The sequence below is a fragment of the Aspergillus piperis genome, assembly GCF_003184755.1.
Source record: "Aspergillus piperis CBS 112811 unplaced genomic scaffold BO85scaffold_1, whole genome shotgun sequence".
In the NCBI taxonomy this organism is placed as follows: Eukaryota; Fungi; Ascomycota; class Eurotiomycetes; order Eurotiales; family Aspergillaceae; genus Aspergillus; species Aspergillus piperis.
In genome coordinates this window covers 2,376,202-2,398,894 of record NW_020291591.1, presented here as the reverse complement: position 1 = coordinate 2,398,894, position 22,693 = coordinate 2,376,202, and the positions used below count along the sequence as shown (strand labels likewise).

The window sequence follows — 22,693 nt, the reverse complement described above, 5'->3', positions numbered from 1 at the left end:
CTAGCCTATCGCTAGGCCTATCCACCTCTGCTTACTCCATTAATTATTAGCTGGCGTCATGTCCCCAACTGCCCGGACGCGCATTCCCTCCGATTTAGGGATAAGAAAAGCACCTCCCCCCGGCACGTGGAGACTGCGACGACCAGGATTTCGAGTCAGATTTCATTCCAGTCTTACTTGGGTAGGACTTCAATGGCATTTCTATCTGCTACAACCTCTCAATACTCGTAGCTGTGCATCTCAAGACTCTTTGTCGGTCGCGCGTCATCTGCTCCATCGAAACTCTTTTTCTTTGTTCGCCCGCTCGGCCTTGACTGTCAGTATACTGAACCCAACACTGTGCTTTCCGTGATCCCTTTGAGCTGATCCGTCGCGAACAGTCGGGTGCCACCTTTCGCTATCCTTGTCACCCTTTCTGAAAGGGTTCACGCAAACCTGGGTTCAACCTTTATTGAACTGTCCGGAACGGCTTGCTCGCTCGCATTCATCTCCGGCCCTCCACTTCGGACTCCGCTCGTTCGGATTTTGGGAGTCTCTACTTAGTTCGGCCAGTCGTACTTCTAAATATACGGAACAAACCCCGAAATAACATTGTCGGACCCAACAAAGGATAACAACAAGGGCGTCTTTAAGACCATGTTGTACATGTCCCTAAACGGACGGGTGCACTGTGCCATATGACAACGGACTTTGTGTATAGGTAGCAGCCAATTGTCACCATCGAACCATCCAGGTGCCCCAGGGGAAAGACTGTTGGCTCGGTGCGGAAGCCTGTCCTACGTTAAACAGGCTTTGAAGAGTTGGTATAGGGCTAGTTAAAGGCCCCCTCAATCCCAAAGATGGAGGTGCTGGACTTGCCTAAGCGCAATTCACCCATTTCACAATCCACCGCTGTCGCAATGGGACCAACATCTCCCCATCCTGAAGAGAAGGCGTCGGATGCCCCATACATGGTGGACGATGACTTTGCTGGAGATGATGAAGATGGCGATGATGATTCTATTTCGCCTATTTCTGAGAGAGCACCTCCATGGTCTGGAACTCGCTGGGCTCGTTTTTTCCCCGAACTGTCATCTCACTTCTCCTTGGCGTCCCCGACTAACAGTACAAATCCGCCCTTTCCGCAATTTCACACGAAGGGCCCGCCCCATATTGACGGTCCCTCACAGCAACCGGAAAGAAGGAGTAAAGGGCCTTCTTCTCTGTCGTCTGAAGATGTGGCGGATAACAGGTCATCAAGTTACACTAGCAGGTCTTCCTTGACGAGTCAGGGATCCGAAGCTACATCGCCAGTTCATAAATTGGCGGATAGTCTTCACATAACGTCACCCACAAGGGCTGGCGTCTTTGACGAGTCAAAATATGCGCATCAAATTCCTCCTCCGTTCCCCAGCCGCTCCTCAATTGCTCAGTCCAAAGAGAAGCCTCTGCCTCAGGAGCCTCCCATTGAGTTGACACCACTCTCAATCCGTCATAAAACCCCTCAAATGCACGATAGACGACCCGGATATGTTGGTCGCTTGGAACCTCCGCCACGTTCAAAGAAGCATGCAAGTCATCATCATCCGACGTTGTCGCAGGCGTGCAACGACCTGGAGAGGACTCTAGCCGGACTTGGTGAGCAGCCGCAGACACCCGGGCAACTCTCCCCTCGCAGTCCTCTCCAGATTCTAGACGGGCCTCTGCAGATTAGTAGAGGCAATATGGACATGGTTGCGACCCGACCAGCCCCTCGACCCCCTGCTAGCGTGCATAACAATCGTCAGATCCACAAAGTCAAATCCCGCGAAGATGTGAAACAAACAAAGAAATCACTGAAGAACAAACCGTCCTTTTCCTTCTCAGTACCAGCCTTCGGTCGGAAACTGAGTCGTGTCCATCAGCGATCCACCAGTAACACCAGCTCCAAGTCAGAACCTGAATCCTACCGGGCCAGCATCCTCCATCAGCCAGCTGTCGCAGAACTTGGAGACGGCGAGATCGCTGAGCTACAGGGATCTTCAGTCATTGGTGTCCGTGAGAGACCTCTTTCCGCTGGCGGGGAGAAGGAACTTCGGATGAGGCTTCCCCGCCTTCAGACAAAGGAAATGGGGGAGTCCGGTCGGAAAAGAGACAACTTCCACAGCACTCATGAAGACCCTGAACAGCTAAGAAGGCCGCATGAGAGAGCGAGGGGCGCTTCTGTCGGAGATAAGTACTTCGTATCGTACAGCAAGCTCGATGGTATACCAGCCACTCATCAACATCAACAAACTTCGCAAACTTCAGCGATGGTCTATGAGCTGGAAGGCGGGTCCCCACAACCGCCAGCCGAGCTGCAAGGCGATACCACCACTGCGATCGATGTACCTGTCAGGGTATCTGTCAGTGTATCTGTTGGCGCAATGCCTGGTACTCTGCCTGACCGCGTTATATTAACGGTCTTGGAGCATATCACCTCCCTCGATGACCTTTTCAATGTTGCGGTAGCCCGCAGAGACTTCTATCGAGTGTTTAAGAAGCACGAGTTGAAGCTTATGAGGATAGCTGTATTCGCCATGTCTGCGCCAGCGTGGGAGTTGCGCGAAATGAGCCCGCCATGGGATACCGAATGGCAATTTGTGCTGGATCCTGACGCCCCTGTGCCTGAATACACGCCCAGCCGCTATCTCAAGCGCTATGCTGAGGATATATACACACTGGCTCTTCTCAAATCGCTTATACTAGCTCGTTGTGGGACTTTTCTGCGCCCCGAAACGATCCGTGGGCTATCCGGCACTGACGATGTTCGTGCCGCCGAGGTTGATGATGCCTTTTGGCGGGTTTGGACTTTCTGTCGCCTTTTCGGTTCCGGGAAAGGTAGAGAGGGAGACATCGCGGGGCAGTTGGATTGGTTGAGGGGTGGCAAGGTAGCCAGGAACCGACGTGTCTCGGAATTCACGTCTATAGCCGATCCATATGACGCGAATAGCGTTTTGTTCGAACCTCCTGCGGGGTTCGGGGATGGCAATACAGGAGGCTTATCAAAGGAGCAGCTTCTTGATATGACGGAGATATGGACCTGCTTAGGTGTGCTTCTTCAGCCAATGCACGGTAAGTGTATTGAAGCACGAGCAACTGGAGTATTCGACGGGCATAATGTAGAGGCAGACGATTCTGCCAAGGAAGAAGCAGTTTTAGGTAAGCGCATCTCACCTTGATGAGGTTGTTGTTGGCCTCACTGTTACCAAATCGCTAACCTGTCTGAGCAGAGGAGTGGACCTACTACATTCTCACACTTGGACTTTCAGCCGTCTTGGTGCTCGGCTCGATTCATCCCTATGACAATACTACTGCTGTTTTCCAGAGAGCCCATTCGATGGGCTTGACCAACTGGGAAGCATCTGACACTGGTGCGAGCCGTTCGTCATTCCTGAGAGAGGCTGTGTCGAAAGCTTGCCAGCCAAGGGGAAGTAGTACTTCTCAGGTGTCAACGCGCTCTCCTGGCTTTGGCTCTCCACCTTCGGGGTCGCATGATGTATCACAAACTTCTAACGTTCCCGGCGACAGAGAGTCTTCGCCTGACTTTCATCGCCGACGGCAAGCTGCCTACTCTGCCCAGTTAAGGAATCAGAGGCAGCAACAGCCCAGTCCACCCAATCCTATGCTTGCTGAAGAACGGCCCATATCGCATTATGCGACCATCATGAGCCGCCTAGAAGGCCTTCCGCCCGCGCCTCAGCCGCCAATGTCTGTGTCAAGGATAGAAATACCGCCTACTACCCACTCTTACGTGACAAACGTGTCCTATATGCAACCCCTCCAACCAGTCACACCAGTGTACTACCCACCACAGGTTCGCGACCCTGTTGACCACGCCATTGACATCATGGTTCGAGAACTTGGCTTTGCGGAAGAGGATGCCAAGTGGGCCCTCAAGATAACAGACAGTGGCGAAGGTATAAATATGAATGCGGCGATATCTTTACTCACCAGGGAACGCAGGACCCATGAGCAGAGTAGCAGGGGATTTTCCCTAAGGAAACGCAAAAGCTTTCTCTCCTCGGTCATCAACAGTCCGGAGTCGAGACATTCAGGCTGGAAATGGGCTTGAGCAGCAATACATCCTCGATTATTGTTGTCGCTTTATCTTCACATCCATGGCAGCTAGTCCTGCAGTTGTTGTATGTTCTGATTCATAATTGCATTGCATTACGGCCTGCCTCCTTCCAAGGGTTTCCTTTGGCTCTAAGGCGTTGTTGTTCGGGTTGATACCACTGTGTACCACAATCTTCTGTTGCTTTTATCTCTATTACAAGCGTGTATAGCCATATTTTACCATTCATTGATTGACCATCCAGGTTTCTGGAAAACCTTGAGAAGATATCGTTCTAGACTTCTCTTTTAGCGGAACTGGAGCTTACAAGGACGCCCGTTGATCTACTGGATAACCCCCTCCCCTTCTTAGGGATGTACTTTTCAAATTCCAGCATCATTTTGTAGCAATTCTGGAGCCCCTTCATGAGGCTGTTCACCCGGGCTTATAGTGCTGAAATGGCGCAGCTTTAGAAATCAAGGCGGCCTTCGTCAGCCGATTTGCAAGGAGCTCAGCGACGGACGGAAAGCTAGCAGGAGCCCTGGATGATGGCAAAATAATCATCTATTCTGTGTCGAGAGCATTTGAGATTGGTTATCAGCCGGTACGTCACGCCAGTCCACGTACTGTAAGAGGGCTGACGGACCGTGTTGAGGGTAAGGCTATCCTTACAGGCCAGCGGAAATCCCGAACCTCCCCGTCTCAACCCACTGCAAGCCAAATACTAGCCAGCTCAACTTTCGAAAGCCATCTGCTTCGGCGGGCGTTCTTTCCCTGGCGCCCTGGAGAGAGTGGCCAGAGCATCGAACAAAAGGGTGAAAGTTTAATGGTTAATTATAACTATTTCCGATGTGACAAATCGGGCCTGAAACAAACTTCCAGACTATTGTCTCGGGAAACTGCTTCGACGCTCATCCCACCCGGTTCCTTGGTGCTTCTTCGGGTGTTCTATTCTAGTTTCCTAGCTTGCAGGAAGCTTCATTACTTTATGCAAGCTGTCATGGACACGGTGAGGTCGAATGGATCCCGCTTGCACGCACGTCCGGACGTGCTTCAGCTGACAGCCAAAGACCCAGCATGTTCTTTCATTCATTGGGGTCCCCGACCTTGACATGTCCTTCGAAGCAGTTCGACTGGCATGGATATTGCTGGAACTATCTCGTGGTCTAGCCAATTATTGGAAACGTCCCTGACGCGGTTGTGATGTATCAACTCGGGAGGAGAGGAGGGCCCCCGACGATCGCAAACGAGGCTTCCCTTTGCTTTTTGCGAGTCTTCGCCGAGAAGCACGACTCAGCCCGGGAAATCTGACAAATGATGTGCCAATGGCATTGCTTAGAAGGTGCAAAATTATGAACAAGACAAATAAGAGGGAAAAAAAAGGACGATATGATATGATATATCTATGGCTCGACTTTAGGACAGAGATAATGCGGTGAGAGCGGAGAGGCCCGGACAGGTTTGACCCTCGAACTTGTTCGACGCAAGGGGGGTCCGGTTTGTTTATTGCAGGGAGGAAAACGAGGGGAACACAGGCATTGCACTCGCTGGCTGCATCAAGGCGGTCCATCAGTTTGTGGAATCAAGATAATGTTATCGATGCTGGTGATGCAAGAAAATGGGCGGCAAAGCCTACCAACCAACCCTGTCGTCCATCCCTCCCTCGGCATTCCAATCGATCAATCGTCCAATATATCACTTTTCACTGAACTCAAGCGCCTCTCCTTCGCAAGCTTTGTTCCAGACTAACATGCGAGGGATGACAAGCGTTAGCGCTAGAGGAGAAACTTCCCCAGTCCCTCCTAGAAACCATCAAGAATGGGGCACCGCCGTTTACTTCTAGACAAGACCACAGGCTGACCTGCATATGTATGTATCTGCGCCAGCATGTCCAACAGCTCATTAAAAGTGACGCCTCATCCTGACTTTTGAGGGTCTGATCTCTTCCCGACATTTCGTTTCAAACGGACAGCCGCACATCTTCAACGTCGTTTTTTCCTCTCATCCTCCTGTCCTTGTGCATCTTCTTCACCTCCCCCCAACATGGCTACGGAAGCCGTTCCCGACGCTAACCTGTCGGTTCAGAGGTAAGTTCACGCATTCCTGTGCTGTCATGGCTGCAGCCTGTATGGGTGATCAATGAACAACTAACCCACGATATCAATTGGTCAGAGATTTCGGCGACATTCGAGGGCTGCAGACGGAGGCAAAGCGACAATTCGATACAGATATCATCCTGAGGAATTCGTTACAGGGTGCTCCAAATAGGTTCGAGGCCAAGGGCCGTGTTCTAAGAGCCTCAGACGTGCTGCTGTCTTTAGTTGGCAGATCTACAAGCGGTATGCTGCCCCCCGGCTACCTACATATGGGTGCAGCCTGTGGTTGTATTTGCATCGGCTAAAATTGGGATTAACCTGGTTGGCAGAGACGGACGATGCTTATCCCGGTGTTGCAAGTACGCAGGAGGCTTTGCGTTGTTTTCCTCCGTTTCGAGACGATGATGGGACTATATTCGGTGCAGTGGATATCAATTGTCCCGACTGCAATGCAGTTTTTTCTTCGCTGTACGGCCGAACTCGATATTCCCCTTGATTGGTACAGACTTTGACATGTCATGCAGAAGCGAGTTGAGACATCACTATCTAACGAAATACTGTCCTGGCACTGCAATTGCCGTATATGTGATGACGCGGGACCGGTATCTGACCCTTGTTCAGTTTATTTTGGACAGAATTGCTGACTGGAGCTACCACTATAGTCTGATCACGAAAGGTTACCGTGTTGAGAAACGTTTCATCCCGCTCAACTCCCGGCCGATTTGCTTCTTCTGTGGCAACTGTGAAAGGCCATTTACATTTGGCGATGGTGAGGAGGAAGGGCTTGATCGGCAACGAAGTATGATCCGCCATTGTCTGTATCACTAGCGGGGCCTAACCGAGTCTCAGATACGCCATTTTTTGTTGACTGCAAGCATTGTGGTGAACCATGCAATGTCTCGTCAGTATTTCCTCGTGCTTGAGCTTCTATGTGTGCAGTGGAAATCTTTTCTGACGTGAGGACTGCAGATACCAGCCGATCTTGAACGATCCGCGGGACGACATCGTTGTTAGGGGCACAGCGAGAGACATGGCCAGTGCTAATCACAGTCGAAGTTCTAGCTTTACGCAGAAAGGCTCCATGGGTTCCAAAGTCCCATCAACAAACGGCGCTGGGGATCAGTCCTTTTCCAAAAAAGCCCGAAAGATACGTGATTCCTGGTCGCTCAGAAGTACGTTATCTCCCAATCAGTCATTGAATGCTTTCCGTACTAATACAGCTAAGAGTTCTCACAAGGCGAGGAGGATGAGCTGGTCGCTATCGGATTTTCGGGGTTATATGACCTGGAACGAGGTATGCCACCGGGCTTTCTGATAATCTCTAGATGCTAATTGGATTGGTAGTACATGCCCCCCACGGCATCTATCAACAAATCGAAAGCAACAATGAGCCGGGAACAGCTCTGTCAACAATGAGCTACGCTACGAATGGTATATATGAAGCCGACTAGACAGCCAGAAGCTCAGCTAACTTTCTGCCTATAGGAGTAAATTATAATGGATCCATAGTGGAGTCTAAACGGACGCTCTGTGAGGAGGAAAGCGGTCGTCCGGGCCCTAAGAACGAGCTCCGGAGTGGTCAGGCTGAGAAAGAACGCCCGCAAGCGCAACAAAGAGCCTCATGGAGGCAATCCTTCTTGCAGAGACTCTTCGGTCGCAAGGTCCCCAAAGGTCAGTATGCTGAAGCCAGTCTACCGAATTAGCACTCACTCCTGTAGGTGTCTCGCGTGCACGATCTACCTCAGATCGCGGTAAGAAGTTGATTAAAAGAGCGAACACCATACGGTTCTCGTTCGTCACCAAGTACACGCGAAGCGAAAGGAGAGCAGCAACGACCCGAAAGAGTGACGTGGTTTCGACGGATGGCCGGACGCAGGTCACTGAGCCTACGCAGGAATCTGTCGCGGAAACCGAATACATGGCCTTGCTACGGGAAACGCAGAATATCTTCATCCACACCCAGCATATCTCGGGCGGTGCTATTGTTCACGATGCATCTGGGCGTCAAAGGATTTTGAAGATTGATGAGATTGCCCAGCTTTTCCTACAGATTAAAGACGAGCTCTCGGCTGCAAGCATTTGGTCTCGTATCCTCCACGAACAGATGCGAGCCCAGAATGCTCTGAATCAGGGGAATCTGGAAACTGCAATGAGCAAATTTCACAATGCGCTGAGATTGCTCGATGAGTGTCCAGCATTAGATATTGACAAGCATTGCCGAGCGGTACTTCTCCATTCCTTGGGACGGGTATATCGCCATTTGGAAAGGACACAAGAGGCGACTGTCTGTTATTTGACGGCTCTTGGATTATTCAAGCGGACATTTGGGCGCGACCATCCCGATAACTTCGCCATTCTGCATGACCTAGGAGCGCTCGATTCGAAGGATGGATATGCTACACAAGCATCAGCTTTATACGAGCGCTCGTTTGCAGGTCGCTTGAAGACATTGGGGCACAACGACCCAGAGACTCTGAAGAGCATGCAGGACCTTGCCACGCTGAAGGTCGCTTTGGGTGATTTGGAATCGGCACTCCTCCTTCTGGAGAAAGCAGCCCCGGCACTAGATACGGTTTTTGGGCTGCATAACGAAAGAACATTGATTGCAAAAAACCAACTATCTCTCCTGTACCACAAACTTGACCTGAATAAGGAGGCCCAAATGATCTGCGGCCGAACCATCCCGCATTACAAGGCAGTCTTCGGTATTACCAGTCCTATCACACGAGAAGCGGTCGTTCGGTATCTTGAATGCTCTGAGAATTTCGACTTTCCAAGTGAAATAAATGACATTCTTGATCAATATCAACATTCTCGGGAACCAGACGCCCTGCGGGTCATCCAACATCTAGGACGATCGTATATCAACGCTGGCCTCTATCGGGATGCCGCGAATGTTTTCGAATCTTTGGTCGAAGACTTCTTGGCCATCAAGGGACCAGAAGCAATTGAAACGTATGATGCTCTCAGCGCCCTCTGTGTCTCCCACGAACAACTCGACTCTATCGACAAGGCCATACTTGCCTACAAACAGCTAGTCCATATGGCGCGACGAACCCCGGAAGACCGCTACCTGCAGACGAGGATAGGGTTCGCCGAGGAGAGGATATTGGCTCTCAACGGACGAAGAAATATGCTCGCAGCTGAGAAGCAAGATTGGGCATGCATGGAGCCCGGGCCGTGTGAGAAGTGCGGCACCCCTACCACCACCTTGTGCAACAGTAAGTTTTCCTTCCCTTTCTTTTCCCACGCGCAGTTCTAACCTAATATGCAACGACCAGCCTGCAATATCTTCCGTTTCTGCAATGATACATGTCACAAGGCTGCCTCAGCCTCCCATGCTTCCCAATGCATCCCATCCGTCACCCGTCTGGAATCCAAGTCCATCCGAATGAAGCACAAATGCCCCGTCCCAGCACGCGACCTTGCGATCACCAGAATCCGCCAACTCGACACCACCCGACCTGTCAATATAACAGCCAGTACCGCTTACCATCTCGACCATCGAAAATTCACTACCTTCCGGATGAAACTCAACCCAGACGTTAACACAGTCATCGTCTTCGCCCGCGAATCCGACATCCGCTACACCATGATCAACAACCCTCCACATCTCTTCCCGCCCAGCAAAGTCCAATGGACCACCCCAGAGCGTCAAGAATCTATCTTCTACGCCCCCGCATCCCCCGGCTCTAACCCAACAGAAGAAGCAAGATACCTTCTCGTCGCCCCGGGGAAGAAAATGCTCCGCGCGTTGGTCGATAAGCGCGTACGAGTCCGTGGCGGCGGCGGCGAAAAGGAACGCTTCCGAGCCCTTGATATCCCCAACAAAGACCTGGTCGAATACGCCCAGGGACTCGTCCTAAATGATTATCCGTATGAACCGTTCATGTACGTTTTTGAATGGGTGTGGAAAGACTAAGTCGAAACGCCATCGCATTGAGATATATGATATCGGTAATTGAACTAACCTCTCGGGATTCCCTTCGTTCTGTTTCTTGTGTGTGTGTTTCATTTCCGTGTTTGCTACTGCTACTACTGCTACTACATATGAAGTTTCTTACTGTGTTTTTCATGTGTTGTTAGTTTACTACTATGTGTGTGATTCTCCATGAGTGCAGTGTCTGTGATTTATCAAGTTCCGAGGTTTTATATATAATGCTGAGATCATATTGCGTTGAATTGTTTCATCATTTTGCTTATTTTTCTTCTCATATAAGTCGATACCACCACTTCTCTCGGCTCTTTGGATCGTCCTCGTTCTCGGCTTCAGTCGAAGCTTCATTTGGAAATCAGTCAATTTCCCCTGATATCAGATATCTGTACACTCTGTACGTGTATCTCTTATGTGGTTTTTCGCTTTCAATGTTGTTTGTTGTATGTTATGTATATTTGAGCAATTTGGAAAAAGTGTGAGCACTGAGTATGTTCAAATGGGTAAATTGCAATGCAAGATTAAGCAGTGATGGAGTTTCAAATTCTAACAAGGGGTACATCATAAGCTAAACCGCAAAATCAAAATCCTATTGATACAGTTGCCAATCAGAGGCGAAAGAAAGAAAGGAAGGAAGGAAGGAAGCGTGACTGGAACACGACACGACCGGTCTATCTAGTAGTAGTAGCAGAGGTCAACGAAAAAGAAACATCCAAGGCTATCAATATCTATCCGTAGTCCAAATCAAAAGAAGTCTCATCTTCCAGACCAGCATATACAATGCGCGCATATAACGACGCCGAACACCATGCATGTCTGTATGCATTGGGGAAAAGAAAGAATGGATGAATAAAAATGCACCATAAAAGACGTGCTCAAATAGTAAGGTCCTCGAGGCCAGGAAGGTAATCAGCGAAAGGCGTGCTCTTGTCTATGGAACGGAAATGTAAGTGATAAATCGTGAGGTCGTAAAGATTATTCTTGTTTTAGCTCGGTTGTAAGGATCAGTGATTGATTGATTGGTAGGAGTAATAAGGGTGCACACTGTGCCCCTCTCACGCATCGGCTTCGTCATCGTCTGACTTGTACGTGTCGTCGCTGTCGCTTTCCCAGTCCTCGGCTTCGAGGGAACGGCCTCGGATGCCGAAACTCAGGATGAACCCGACAAAGGAGACGGCGGCGAAAACGCCGAATGGCATGGCTTCTCCTTTGTGCTTGAGTCTGGATGCAAGAGAGAATAGGCTGCCGGATAGGAATGGGCCGACCGCACGGCCTGCGGCAGAAAGGGTTTGAGCAAGTCCGTTGAGGGATCCTAAGACGGCATGATCCGGGGCGGAGTTGGTAATCTAGGTTAGCCAGAGTTAGCCTGATTTTCTTCTTCTCGTATCATGAAAGAGATGGCCATTTACTTACCAGTAGAAGTGCACTGGTCAGTCCGCCAACTGAGGCCACTGTTTTGACGAGCAACGCAAAGCACAACTCAATTGCCAAAAGCGCGGTCTTCCCGCTTATTCCATTACCCCCATTGCTCTTGTATCCGACGAAAGGCATGAGCAGGAACGAAATGACGAAGCCAAACAAGCCCGCTCGGTAAGACCAGCGATTTCCCATCTTATCTCTCAATTTGCCGAAAATGCAAATCTGAAAAATGATCGTAACAAAGCCAGAGAACCCTTGAGCAAGACCGATCTCCGAAGGGGTCAAGCCACGCCCAAGTGGGGGACGGGCTTGCGAGAAGATAGGAAACAACGAGTTGAAAGCAACGTTGCAAAGAGCGAAAATGAGATAGGTCAAAAGGAGCAGCACAGTATCCCGATTAAAAATCTCACTTCGTGTCAACGACTCATGGTGGGTCTGGTGAGTTTCCGATACCTCAGACGCCGAGTCTAGTTCGCTATCGTGATCCTGACTTTCGTACGAGCTCGTACGAAGGTGGCGATAATTGCCAGCATGTGGTGGTTTTACCCGACTCGCGCTCTTTGCAGAGCTAGTCCACTCCCACAACCACGCGAATAGAGCACGGACTCTCTGCTTGAAATCGGGTAAAGTCTCTGCGTCCTCCAAGCTCTCTTCGAGGAAGAATATCGACAGGACGAAATCCACAACTAAGACTCCACCGGCGAGCAGATTCGGCATGAGGTACGGGAAGGGGTTGGGTTGGCTTTTGTCAAAGGGATTCCGCTCGAAGACCAATAGGCCGCCTAACAGAGGTCCAGTTATGCCACCGATACCATAAAGAACAGGCAGATAGGTGAAGGCCTTCGACTGATTGCTCCGATCAGTGATCTCACCCAGGCAAGTGGACACCAGACCTTGGTTGCCATTGACGGCGCCCATCATCGCCTGAACAACGATTGCCTGGTAAAGCGTTCTGCAAAATCCAAAAGCGCAAAAGCAAGCCGCCGTGAGGATTGTGCCCAGCAGGATAACCGGTTTCCTTCCTATCCGATCAGATAGCCAGCCCCAGAAGTAATTTGTGATCAGCTGTGCTACTGCGAACGCAGTAGCAATCGCTCCGACGTATACACCGACCATATCCGGTTCGACTTCGGGGAAGGAGGACGCCATATCGGGCAGGTAAGGACTGACGGAGTTGAAAGCAGTCTGTTCGCAGAGGGATATCATCGCCAAAACCGCCATCTGTTTCTTGGGCAGGGGAGATCCGTGTCCCGATCCATTTTGAGAATCGCTTGGTTGGTGATGCGAGTCGTCGCCTGATGATCCAGATTGGCCGGAGTTCGGTCTTCCGCGAGATTTCGGCGGCGGGGTGTCGAAGGTCTGATAGTGCAGCGTAGAGGAATGTCGCCGATTCAGCGGGTTGTGCTCTTCTGTCCTCATCTCGGCAGAACAGTGGTAGTATGCGAGTTCGTATAGCGACTTTCAGGTCTTCCCAGAGAACAGCGCGATAGAGGCGGTGGCTGAGCCTCACCAACAATCGGAGCAATGACGAATGGCTTCAATTGCCACTACCTCGTTCGCGATGCGGGGGGCGTTGGAGCCCCCAGAAAAGAAGACTCGGGGGTGGATCCGGGGCAACAGCAGCGAACTATAGTCGCAAGTGATGTCAATGACGCGCGCGTATTGTTCAAGACTGGAGATGAAGATTCAAAGCAAAGCAGAAGCTGTCTAAAATCGAGAGAATGTCAAAACAAGGAAGAGGTGCCTGGATAGTCAAGTGCGGAGGAGCCCCGGCAAACCCATGCAGATGATGTAAGCGTTCTGGCTGGACTGGAAGAACCACGGCTGAGTCATCCGGTGGCTGTCGACTGGGTTGATATGACAGGTCTGATAGTGAACTGTTCTCAACAGCAGTTGTATGATGTATATGACAATCATAACACGGGATATTTACTCCCAATGTCACAGGGCTTTACGTGTCCTCGGTATGGACTGACTCATTTGCAAGCGGCGAAGTGCTGCGCCCTCTGTGCCCGTGGCATTCCCCGGTAGGTAACCAGCTACGGATTGCAACATCCGCCTGTTTTAAGGGCTTTCTAGGAGAATTACCAAGAGGTGTTGCGGTTAGTGTCTCTACAGAACTAAGGGTTTCTCTGCGATTGCTTCAGGGAACTGGAATCTATAAAATTGAAGCTGTTAAACCGTGAGCCTCTCACTTATAGCCTTTCATATGCCTCTAAATATATCAGCTGGCCTGCTGGCCCAATGGTAAGGCGCTTGACTACGGATCAAGAGATTGCAGGTTCGAATCCTGCGTAGGTCATTCTTTTTGGGAATTTTTTCGGTTTTTGTCATCCTTGTCTGAATTTCTCTGTTTATTTTCTTCTTTAGATTTCTTTTCATTTTACGTATTTGACATCTACTACATTTTCGCCAATCATTCCATTGCAGTTAATATGCACGGTCAGCTCGTGTAGCCCCCTGCCGGGACCATTGCCATGGCTTATGATAGAGCGCGGTCTTAGAAGCGACGCTGCACTGTCACCCGTTTGAGACCATGGACAGAGTGAACTAGCCTACGTAGGATTTTCATGGATCTTCATCATAGTCCTATTCATTACTCGCCGGTAACTGCATTAATGTAACCTGCGCGCCAATCACTTCATCAACAGATTGACAGCCCAAGGAACACTGAGCCCTCTCAGGTCGCCGTAATGCTGACCAACTCCCAAGAAGACGATGGGAATACCCGTAGCATGCACCATGCTGACCAGGGTGCCCACCATGTCACCAACTGTATCACATTTGCTGATGATGAAGCCGTCAAGGTTTCGCCCAGTACCGAAGGCCTGGTTGAAATTGCGAGCCTGCATCACACTGTCCGTGCCAACCAGGGCTTCGCCGACCATGAAGATCTTGTCTGGGTTAGCGAATTTAGCAAACTTCTCGAGCGAGGACATGAGGCGCTGGTCGTTGTGCCGGCGGCCGGCAGTATCGATAAGCACGACGTCGAAGTGGTTGGCAGCTCCGTATTCGACAGCATCCTTCGCCACGTTCGCTGCATCCTTTCCGTAGCCCTTCTCGTACAGCTCAACCTCGCCAGCGTTCTCGCGGGCACTCAGTTCCTTGAGGTTCCGTGCATGAACACGTAGCTGTTCCACAGCTCCAGATCGGAAGGTATCGCATGCGGCGATTAGAACACGGTATTTGTTCTGCAGCAGGAAATAACAAATCTTTCCCAAATTCGTTGACTTTCCAACGCCGTTTACTCCAACGATCGAGATAACATAAGGACGAGGAGCCTGCTGCTTGCTAGTTGGAGACGTAACTGCATCAATCTCACGAAGCAGATCAAGAGAAGAGGTAGGCGTCAGTATCTTCCGAAGAGATGACTCCATGGCCGAGCGCAAAGCAGCATCCACACTTTGGAAATTGCCTGTTTTTTTCCCCACGAGCTCCCGCTTGACACCCTCGCACAGCCGGACCGCAGCCTCGCGTGCGACGTTCTTCTTCAACAAATGATCTTCCATGGTCTTCAAGGGCTTCTCCAAATCCGCTTCGGTAAGGGTCTTTCCGCCCACGATGTTACGCAGAAGACCTCCAATTGCATTGAATCCTGAACCGACGAAGCCAGCAGAGGATGCATCCTTCGCTTTGTCGCTGCCTGCATTTTCCAAAATAGAGTGAACTTCATCTCCCAGATCTTTCAGTACGAACTGGCCCTTGCCAGTTCTGTGTCCCCAAGAATCTTGCGACACGCCTTCCACAGTCGGAGCAGCCGCTTCTTCACCGTCAGCATGGGCTGAGTAGTCGAGGACCTGACCATCATCCTCATCGGCAAATCCATCGGCATCCCACTTGCGCATCTTTTTGCCGCTCTTGGGTGTTTTTCCTTTGCGGGTTTCGTCGCCTGAGGAAGCATTGGCGCTGGCATTAGCGGCCTTGCGTGCACGACGCGAAACTCGGCCAGCTGGTCCTCCCTTGGCAGTTAAGATGTGGTTTGCAACAGGGGTGGGTGACCGCGATGTATCCGGGGTGTGTGGTGGCGTACTCTCATCAGAGGTCGCCCCAGCTAGCGCAGCTTGATGCTGCGCTTTAGGAATGTTAGCATCATTACAATCTATAAGCCCGTTTTGAGACATACCTTTGAGAAGACCAGGCACTGGTGGCGGAGGGGGGCCGCCATTGTCAGACGAAACCAGCGGGTCTTTCTTATCAACCGCATGAGCCACGAATGCCTCTGAAGAGATAGGCCCCGACTTATCCTCAAGCTCCCGAACTTGCTGGTCAAAGTATTTGTCAAAGGGGTATTGTGCTATCCTTGCGCGGGTACTTCGTAGTTGGTCCTTGTACAGATCGATATACAGGGTTGAGATATTGTCCAGGAGTTTATCGATCCAACCCAGCTGTAAGAGAGACTGATAGACGGCCTAGAGCGAGTTGCGGTCAGAGACAGAAGACCTGAGACGAGGTCGGAGACAGCAACATACCACGAAGATCAAGTCAAATTCCTTCACCCTTTTCCACTTCAAAGTGTACTTCTCTTTCTTAAAAGACGGGGCAGCATTGCTCGTTGCCTGAAGCTGGACCTTTTCCTCAATGAAGACATCACTGATAAGGCTGTTAACAATATGCGCCCCGACGGGCGCGTACGACTTCGACCACAGGACTACCCCTGAGGCAGTTAAGATCTCGAATGCTTCCAACATGCTGCTGATAAGTGGATATGCTGTATTGGTGAAACTGGGGTACGGAGGCGAGTTAACAATGATGTTGGAGTGGACGGCGAGATCCGCGCAGTGGGGAATTTGCGGGCGGCAAGCTGATCTGTCGGTGATCCGAAGGGAAGGACTTCAGCCACGTAGAAACACACCTCAACCTTCCTCCCATTCTGCGCTCCAGTCACCCCCGATTTGCCGTCTCGGCAACCCCTCGAGCTTTGCAAGACAATCTTTAACTATTGAACTCCTCTTAACTAGTTTCATTACCACCCAAGAACCATGTACCGCCAGTCGTTCGCTCCACCCCCGGCGCAGTCCCCTCCCCTTCACCATCCTGTGCCTCAGCATGTCTCGACCGTCCCCATGATGCGCTCGCCGCCGCCTCCGGCATCACAGCAGCCTCAGACCTCTGGCTATGGCAACCCATATCAGCCCGCCCCTGCGCAGGGTGGCAGCGGAACGTATGCTCCTGGCTTTGGGGGGTTCATCAATGATCCCACCGCGCAGATGGGATTCCAGGTCGGAAAGACCGCCATGGCAGCTGGGCAGGAATATATGGAGCAGAACGTAAGCAGCAGCTTCAATGGTGCCTATACATGAAAGTGTTGCTAACTAGGCGCAAAGTTCAATCGCTATGTCTCTATACCAGCTCTCAAGCACTACTTCAACGTCTCCAACTCTTATGTCCTGAACAAATTGTCTCTCGTTCTCTTCCCTTGGCGGCACAAGCCTTGGTCCCGTCAACAGGCACGCCTTACAACAGCTTCAACGGGCCCCAATGGCCAGATATCCCAGCAACAATACTCATCCATGTTCCTGCCTCCGCGTGACGATCTCAACTCCCCAGACATGTACATCCCCGTCATGGCACTGGTCACATACATCCTTCTCTCAGCGATGCTGGCCGGATTCCGCGGTAACTTCCATCCGGAGCTGCTTGGTTCGATCACGACCACAGCTATCGCCGTCATTTTGTTCGAGATAATGTGCTTGAAGCTGGCTATGTACATTCTCAGCATCAACAACGAGTCGCAGCTGCTGGATCTGGTGGCATATTCGGGATACAAGTTTGTCGGCATCATTGTCACTCTGTTGACATCTGAGATCCTCACTCCAGGCCGAGGAACCGGCGGCTGGGTTGGCTGGGTCGTCTTCATTTACACCTTCCTTGCTAATGCCTTCTTCCTGGTACGTTCACGGCCGTATGCTTTGTTGACGACTGTACTAATGACGCACATAGCTCCGTTCCCTGAAATACGTTCTTCTCCCGGACTCTACGAGTGATGCGTCTATGCGCACTGGTTCTATGCATACGGTTGCTCGCTCGCAACGTAACCGTCGCACTCAGTTCCTGTTCATCTACTCCTATGTGATTCAGTTCGTTTTCATGTGGGTGCTGAGTCGGGAGGGGCCGATGTCGATTGCGTCTCGTGGTGGAGCAACTGGTTCAGCGTAGGGTCATATCGTACGGGGTTGCACATAATGATATAGACGGACCTCATGAAAAGGGATAGGGATATTAGTTCATATTCATGTACGTTTTGTGGAGAGCAGTAAAATCGAATTAAATCACTATTTTCATAGATCAAGAATGTATATGGTGACATTGTTCACCTGCATTGACCTGCATTTGGTCACGCAGAACATGAAGTCATACCTGAGGGCGGATCATACACGAGAGCCACTGGTCGGACGGGGTCAGAAGATTTTAGAAGGGTGCGGGGTCTCAACGATTCTACAAGATAGATTTTCTACAAGCTCAAAAATGTCCATAATTTTAATGAAAAAAGATTCAATTTCATATTTTTCTAGCTAGTGGCTGTATAGCAGCGCAATCGGAAATCCTATAATCCCACGAGTTAGAACTCAGTCAAACAAGCAATGAGTGACAATATTGTGGAATGAGATGCTCCTCAGAGATCTTGGTGATGAAGTAAATTTCATTGCCAAAGGCATCAACTACTATCTAGGCGTGATAAAGTTTTTTAATCACTGGAGGGGGGTGTGCAAGCAAGGAAGTGCAGTGGCAACGTACCGAAAGAGCGAGCTGTTGGCAACAGTAAGAGTTGAGTGGCATGAATGCGCAAACCTGTTTAGTCTTCAACATGTTAGCGATGAGACTCCATGAAGGTATATATGGTGTCAAGAAACAATGTAGAAGTGAGGATATCAGAATATGTAAGAAATTGAATATCATGCGACAGTGCTGTATAAGAACCCCGGCGAGGGCTCACAGACACTGGGTCAATCGCAAATTACCGCATCATGTAAGGAGGGAAGGAAGTAAACATAGAAAGCTTCAAGGTAGAAAGAGCTTACCAGTTAATGTGTGGAGAGTCCAGCTCCCTGGTGGAGTTTTGAGTGTTAGTAAACAAGATGGCGGAGTAGTTCTGGACAGAACGACATTATGTTCTGATGCAAGATGGCGAAAAGGTCGACAGAGTCTGGACCTTTTAAGTTCTGCAAGATAGCAAGAGGAACAAGCAAAGTAGATCGCGTTGAAAACTTGAAGCTTAAAAGCAACTCCATCGGAGCGGATAATATCCGACCTCCGATGGAGCGCGCTAAGGCCGGGAGGCAGCCCTAGGCCGCACGCAAACGCCCCTGGGTGGGCTGCTACTGGCTGCTAAGCGAGACTCTTGTGGGCGAAGGGCCGCAGCACCGAAATTCGCTATCCAGCAGACCAGAGCGACTTGTGCGTTTCGGACGACTTCGACAACCCGACATTTCGACAACAAATTATCAACACCGTCCTCCCGGAGTCTGTCGACCGTGAGTTGCTGTCCGCCCTTACCGTGATCCCCGCAAGACTTCAACTAAGACGTCCCTTTTTTTGCTATTTTTCTAGGAAGCCTTCGCCATGGCCGATATCGATGTTCAGGTTGCTCAATGGAAGCTGGTTGAGGTTGGCCGCGTTGTGCTGATCCGCAGCGGTCCTTACACCGGCAAGCTCGCTGCCATTGTTGAGATTGTCGACCACAAGCGTGTACGTTTTTTTTGCGCATATACCGGAGTTGCTACGAGCGCGAAGGGATCGGATTTATATATATTAGGAGGGAACGCGATATTGACAAAATTGTTGCATCGATTAGGTCTTGGTTGACGGTCCCTCCACCGAGGAGCAGAAGATCGTTCCCCGCCACGTCCTTCCTCTCTCCCACGCCACCCTCACTCACTTCGTCATCCCCCGTTTGCCCCGTGCTGCCGGTACTGGCCCCGTGAAGAAGCTTTGGCAGAAGGAGGAGATCGATGGCAAGTGGGCCAAGTCCAACTTCGCCCAGAAGACCGAGCGCGCTGAGCGCAGGAAGAACCTGTCCGACTTCGAGCGCTTCAAGGTCCTCCGCCTCCGGAAGCAGGTACGTTTACGAATCGCGATGATGTGACATGCACGGATTATTGGGTTATATGGAGGAAAATCATATGAAAGTGGTCGGGACTATGGGTCGATTACTGGGAAAGAGCCGGGGATATGATGTGCATGGGAATTGCAGGAACAAGTGCTGACATGTTGGATTTTACAGGCTCGCTACGAGGTCCAGAAGGCTCACGCTAAGCTCAGGGCGGCTGCTCCTAAGTCATAGACGGTTCATGAGGCTCGGTGCATAGAGTGACAGGGTTGCCTTGGGACGGGGTTATTTGCTGATGGTTTAATTTATTTTCAGCAAAATGGGCTGTACGCATTATTGACAGCATAAAAATGATTCAAGAACCTTTGATATCCTGGCATAGGTTATCCTCGTACGTCATGAAAGATGGAGGGCGGCACGGAACGCCTTGCAATTAGTATATGGCAAATGGTATCTCGGGGTATTAATGATCTTGACATGACCTGGTCATCAACTTAGACAAAAACCAATCCACAAAGCCAAATATGTTCCAGTAAATCAAAAACAGTAGAATTGATACGGTGCAATGAATTGCTGCAGATTAGATCATATTTAAATCAAATGGAAAATGAACACTTGCGTCAGTAGAAGTGGTGGTTGTACTACGATCTGTAGATGCATCGCTTCTGTGTGTCCGGGGTGAGGGTCCCAATAAGCTCGCTAACGATTTTCGGCAGGATGACATTCACACAGCTTTGCGACTTCCCAACTACAACAAGGCAAAAAAATCCCCCTCATCCACCACAGCCCTTTGTTCCGCGTCTAGGTAAGTTGAAATGGAATTCCTTGCCGCGAAGTTCAATTTTACGGTCGATTTTGGCGATTTCCCGCAGATTTGTGGGTGTACCACGGTCTGAGAGGGACATCTTCGAACCTCCCACCTTCCAGCGACCAGTCACGTCCCACAGTGCGATTTGCTGACCATCAACTCTACAGCCCTTCTAGGCTCACTCGAATTACAAAATGGCCGACCCCCGTGTTGAAGAGCTCCCCGACGAGGAGGTTCCCAAGACCAACGTTGAGGATGCCGGCAGCTCCTCCGAGTCTGAGGCTGGCGATGAGCCCACCATCCCCGGTGGTGCCGCTGTCACCATCCACTCTCGCAACGAGAAGAAGGCTCGCAAGGCCATTGGCAAGCTCGGCCTGAAGCACGTTCCCGGCATCACTCGTGTCACTCTCCGTCGTCCCAAGAACGTATGAATACGGCCCTGTCCCTCCTTCCCGTGCGACGCTCAACAAAACCTGCACTCGTGGGAGTTATTGTGGGCGACGAAGGATTTTCTCATACCGCAGAAGGCTAATCTATCGCATATAGATCCTTTTCGTCATCAACCAGCCCGATGTCTACCGCTCCCCCTCCAGCAACACCTGGATGTATGTGTCTCTTTGGACTATGACGAATTGATGAATCATCTCAAGCTTACATTGTTGCGACAGCATCTTCGGTGAGGCCAAGATCGAGGACCTGAACGCCACCGCTCAGGCTACCGCTGCCCAGCAGCTTGCTGAGGCTGCTGCCAACGAGCACGCTGGTCACGACCACGAGCACGACCACGGCAAGGGCAAGGCCCCCGAGGCTGAGGCCAAGAAGGAGGAGGAAGAGGATGATGGCGAGGAGGTCGATGAGTCTGGTCTTGAGGCTAAGGACATCGAACTGGTTATGGCCCAGGCTAATGTGTCCCGCAAGAAGGCCGTCAAGGCTCTCCGGGAGAACGACAACGATATCGTCAACTCCATCATGGCTCTCAGCATATGAACACCGCCGGAAATGAACGCATGAATCGGTGGCTGGCGTCTCTTGGCCCTGCTGGCAGGATGGATTTTGGGTGCGAGGTCAGATTGATATCCCCTAGGATGCATGTACTGTCAGGCCCCATAGTGTAAATCATTTAGCCAAAAGCAGAATTGAATGATGTGAAGCACTATTTGGCACCTTCCATTTGGGTGGAATATATTCTAAATTATAAAAAGAAGAAAAGAAAAAGTTACACGAATTATTCCGTAACCGGAGACTTATTCAAATTCGAAGAAATTCGGGCTATAATTGAATGTATAAGACATGTAAGCCCTCCGGACTATCTATACGCACACCCGCCCCCCTGCGAACTCCCCTTGTGTAGTGCCAGTTCGGGAACACGGGAAAGCCGTGGTCACGTGAGGGCATCCCCATTCCAAATCTTGCCGAGTTCAACCCTCACCCTCCCGGAACCTCCAGCTTCGCACGTTGAACTCCCCTCTCTCCCCCAACCTTCTCCGTTCCACATCTCAAAATGGCCACTGTATGTGGGGATCCTGTTTTTGTCATAAAATTGTTTCGGATGGCGAGAGAAATGTGTCAGCTAACTGCGTGGTGTACAGCGTAGCGCCGCTCTCAAGGTCGACTGGGCCAAGTTGACCAGCTCCCTCGGACTCCGCGGCCAGACCGCTGCTTCCCTCCAGGCCTTCAAGAAGCGTAACGACGATGCGCGCCGCAAGGTTCAGATCCTGTCTGAGCAGGCCCAGACTGTCGACTTCGAGCACTACCGCAAGGTCCTGAAGAACCAGGCCATCGTCAACGAGATCGAGAACCACTTCAAGACCTTCAAGCCCGCCACCTACGATGTCAGCCGCCAGCTGAAGGCCATCGACGCTTTCGAGGCTCAGGCCGTCAAGGGCGCTGAGGAGACCAAGGGCAAGGTTGAGTCCGAGCTCCGCAGTCTCCAGAAGACCCTCGAGAACATTGAGACCGCTCGTCCCTTCGAGGACCTCACTGTTGTATGTTATGGTGTTCCTGAGTTGGAGTACGCAAGGTTTTGGTACAGATTTATTAATGTCTCTTCTTCCTTTCTGTTTAGGACGAGGTTGCCGCCGCTCAGCCCGAGATCGACGAGAAGACCGCCTCCCTTGTCTCCAAGGGCAGATGGATGCCGGCTGGTTACAAGGTGCGTGATACAATACCTGCGTTAATGCCTGAATCTGCGACGAGTGAAACTAATGGATGTTTGAATTACAGGAGCGCTTCGGCGACATGTCCGTTGTTTAAACGGTCACATCTTTTGTACCTATTTACGTCTCTCCATCCTTCGACCAGTATAATCACACGAAGTTACCCTTTGTTGTCAAGC

The 22,693-nt window shown here is 50.8% G+C and overlaps 9 protein-coding genes and 1 non-coding gene across 10 annotated transcripts; 7 read left to right on the top strand and 3 right to left on the bottom strand.

Annotated features, from left to right (window-relative positions):
• The first annotated feature begins 22 nt into the window (after positions 1 to 22).
• Positions 23 to 629, top strand: BO85DRAFT_21875 (uncharacterized protein). The gene is made up of 2 exons (XM_025654670.1): positions 23 to 316; positions 381 to 629. The coding sequence occupies exons 1-2, from the start codon at positions 59 to 61 to the stop codon at positions 417 to 419; spliced, it is 297 nt and encodes a 98-aa protein (XP_025521272.1). The 5' UTR covers positions 23 to 58; the 3' UTR covers positions 420 to 629.
• Positions 630 to 4,476, top strand: BO85DRAFT_21876 (F-box domain protein). Its single transcript, XM_025654671.1, has 2 exons — positions 630 to 3,159; positions 3,231 to 4,476. The coding sequence occupies exons 1-2, from the start codon at positions 840 to 842 to the stop codon at positions 4,070 to 4,072; spliced, it is 3,162 nt and encodes a 1,053-aa protein (XP_025521271.1). The 5' UTR covers positions 630 to 839; the 3' UTR covers positions 4,073 to 4,476.
• A 720-nt stretch (positions 4,477 to 5,196) lies between these two features.
• On the bottom strand, positions 5,197 to 5,919 carry BO85DRAFT_21913 (uncharacterized protein). Its single transcript, XM_025654676.1, has one exon. The coding sequence runs from the start codon at positions 5,622 to 5,624 to the stop codon at positions 5,229 to 5,231; it is 396 nt and encodes a 131-aa protein (XP_025521270.1). The 5' UTR covers positions 5,625 to 5,919; the 3' UTR covers positions 5,197 to 5,228.
• Positions 5,920 to 6,097: 178 nt separating this feature from the next.
• On the top strand, positions 6,098 to 10,072 carry BO85DRAFT_360100 (tetratricopeptide repeat protein; the record flags this gene model as incomplete). Its single annotated transcript, XM_025655538.1, has 11 exons — positions 6,098 to 6,141; positions 6,227 to 6,322; positions 6,376 to 6,618; positions 6,675 to 6,949; positions 7,000 to 7,051; positions 7,120 to 7,322; positions 7,388 to 7,444; positions 7,495 to 7,581; positions 7,636 to 7,821; positions 7,869 to 9,371; positions 9,432 to 10,072. The coding sequence occupies 11 exons, from the start codon at positions 6,098 to 6,100 to the stop codon at positions 10,070 to 10,072; spliced, it is 3,387 nt and encodes a 1,128-aa protein (XP_025521269.1).
• Positions 10,073 to 10,852: 780 nt separating this feature from the next.
• BO85DRAFT_21902 (MFS transporter) lies at positions 10,853 to 13,141 on the bottom strand. Its single transcript, XM_025654673.1, has 2 exons — positions 11,498 to 13,141; positions 10,853 to 11,430 (listed from the first exon to the last, which is right to left on the bottom strand). The coding sequence occupies exons 1-2, from the start codon at positions 12,920 to 12,922 to the stop codon at positions 11,140 to 11,142; spliced, it is 1,716 nt and encodes a 571-aa protein (XP_025521268.1). The 5' UTR covers positions 12,923 to 13,141; the 3' UTR covers positions 10,853 to 11,139.
• A 592-nt stretch (positions 13,142 to 13,733) lies between these two features.
• Positions 13,734 to 13,805, top strand: BO85DRAFT_t13. Its single transcript has one exon. It is a non-coding gene; the product is annotated as a tRNA-Arg (tRNA).
• Positions 13,806 to 13,859: 54 nt separating this feature from the next.
• Positions 13,860 to 16,310, bottom strand: BO85DRAFT_444634 (signal recognition particle receptor subunit alpha). The gene is made up of 3 exons (XM_025659065.1): positions 15,973 to 16,310; positions 15,627 to 15,912; positions 13,860 to 15,575 (listed from the first exon to the last, which is right to left on the bottom strand). Exons 1-3 carry the CDS (start codon positions 16,189 to 16,191, stop codon positions 14,140 to 14,142), a joined length of 1,941 nt encoding a protein of 646 aa, XP_025521267.1. The 5' UTR covers positions 16,192 to 16,310; the 3' UTR covers positions 13,860 to 14,139.
• Positions 16,311 to 16,482: 172 nt separating this feature from the next.
• On the top strand, positions 16,483 to 17,659 carry BO85DRAFT_360841 (protein transporter YIF1; the record flags this gene model as incomplete). The annotated part of the gene is made up of 3 exons (XM_025655569.1): positions 16,483 to 16,770; positions 16,828 to 17,391; positions 17,444 to 17,659. 3 exons carry the CDS (start codon positions 16,483 to 16,485, stop codon positions 17,657 to 17,659), a joined length of 1,068 nt encoding a protein of 355 aa, XP_025521266.1.
• Positions 17,660 to 18,625: 966 nt separating this feature from the next.
• BO85DRAFT_465229 (60S ribosomal eL14 domain-containing protein) lies at positions 18,626 to 20,113 on the top strand (the record flags this gene model as incomplete). Its single annotated transcript, XM_025662041.1, has 6 exons — positions 18,626 to 18,691; positions 18,791 to 18,844; positions 18,883 to 18,975; positions 19,052 to 19,189; positions 19,296 to 19,559; positions 19,725 to 20,113. The coding sequence occupies 6 exons, from the start codon at positions 18,626 to 18,628 to the stop codon at positions 19,782 to 19,784; spliced, it is 675 nt and encodes a 224-aa protein (XP_025521265.1). The 3' UTR covers positions 19,785 to 20,113.
• A 439-nt stretch (positions 20,114 to 20,552) lies between these two features.
• Positions 20,553 to 22,611, top strand: BO85DRAFT_455359 (ATP synthase D chain, mitochondrial; the record flags this gene model as incomplete). Its single annotated transcript, XM_025661381.1, has 6 exons — positions 20,553 to 20,783; positions 20,905 to 20,963; positions 21,027 to 21,315; positions 21,948 to 22,343; positions 22,424 to 22,510; positions 22,582 to 22,611. 6 exons carry the CDS (start codon positions 20,553 to 20,555, stop codon positions 22,609 to 22,611), a joined length of 1,092 nt encoding a protein of 363 aa, XP_025521264.1.
• Positions 22,612 to 22,693: the final 82 nt, after the last annotated feature.

Bases quoted from the DNA above. Each gene is read 5' to 3' on its own strand.
- BO85DRAFT_444634 (XM_025659065.1), bottom strand. From the start codon at position 16,191: ATGTTGGAAGCATTCGAGATCTTAACTGCCTCAGGGGTAGTCCTGTGG. The intron at 15,913-15,972 runs GTATGTTGCTGT...AACTCGCTCTAG, and splicing joins AATTTGACTTGATCTTCGTG to GCCGTCTATCAGTCTCTCTT. The intron at 15,576-15,626 runs GTATGTCTCAAA...ACATTCCTAAAG, and splicing joins AGTGCCTGGTCTTCTCAAAG to CGCAGCATCAAGCTGCGCTA.
- BO85DRAFT_21875 (XM_025654670.1), top strand. From the start codon at position 59: ATGTCCCCAACTGCCCGGACGCGCATTCCCTCCGATTTAGGGATAAGA. The intron at 317-380 runs GTCAGTATACTG...CGTCGCGAACAG, and splicing joins TCGCCCGCTCGGCCTTGACT to TCGGGTGCCACCTTTCGCTA.
- BO85DRAFT_21902 (XM_025654673.1), bottom strand. From the start codon at position 12,922: ATGAGGACAGAAGAGCACAACCCGCTGAATCGGCGACATTCCTCTACG. The intron at 11,431-11,497 runs GTAAGTAAATGG...TGGCTAACCTAG, and splicing joins TGACCAGTGCACTTCTACTG to ATTACCAACTCCGCCCCGGA.
- BO85DRAFT_21913 (XM_025654676.1), bottom strand. From the start codon at position 5,624: ATGGACCGCCTTGATGCAGCCAGCGAGTGCAATGCCTGTGTTCCCCTC.
- BO85DRAFT_21876 (XM_025654671.1), top strand. From the start codon at position 840: ATGGAGGTGCTGGACTTGCCTAAGCGCAATTCACCCATTTCACAATCC. The intron at 3,160-3,230 runs GTAAGCGCATCT...CTGTCTGAGCAG, and splicing joins CAAGGAAGAAGCAGTTTTAG to AGGAGTGGACCTACTACATT.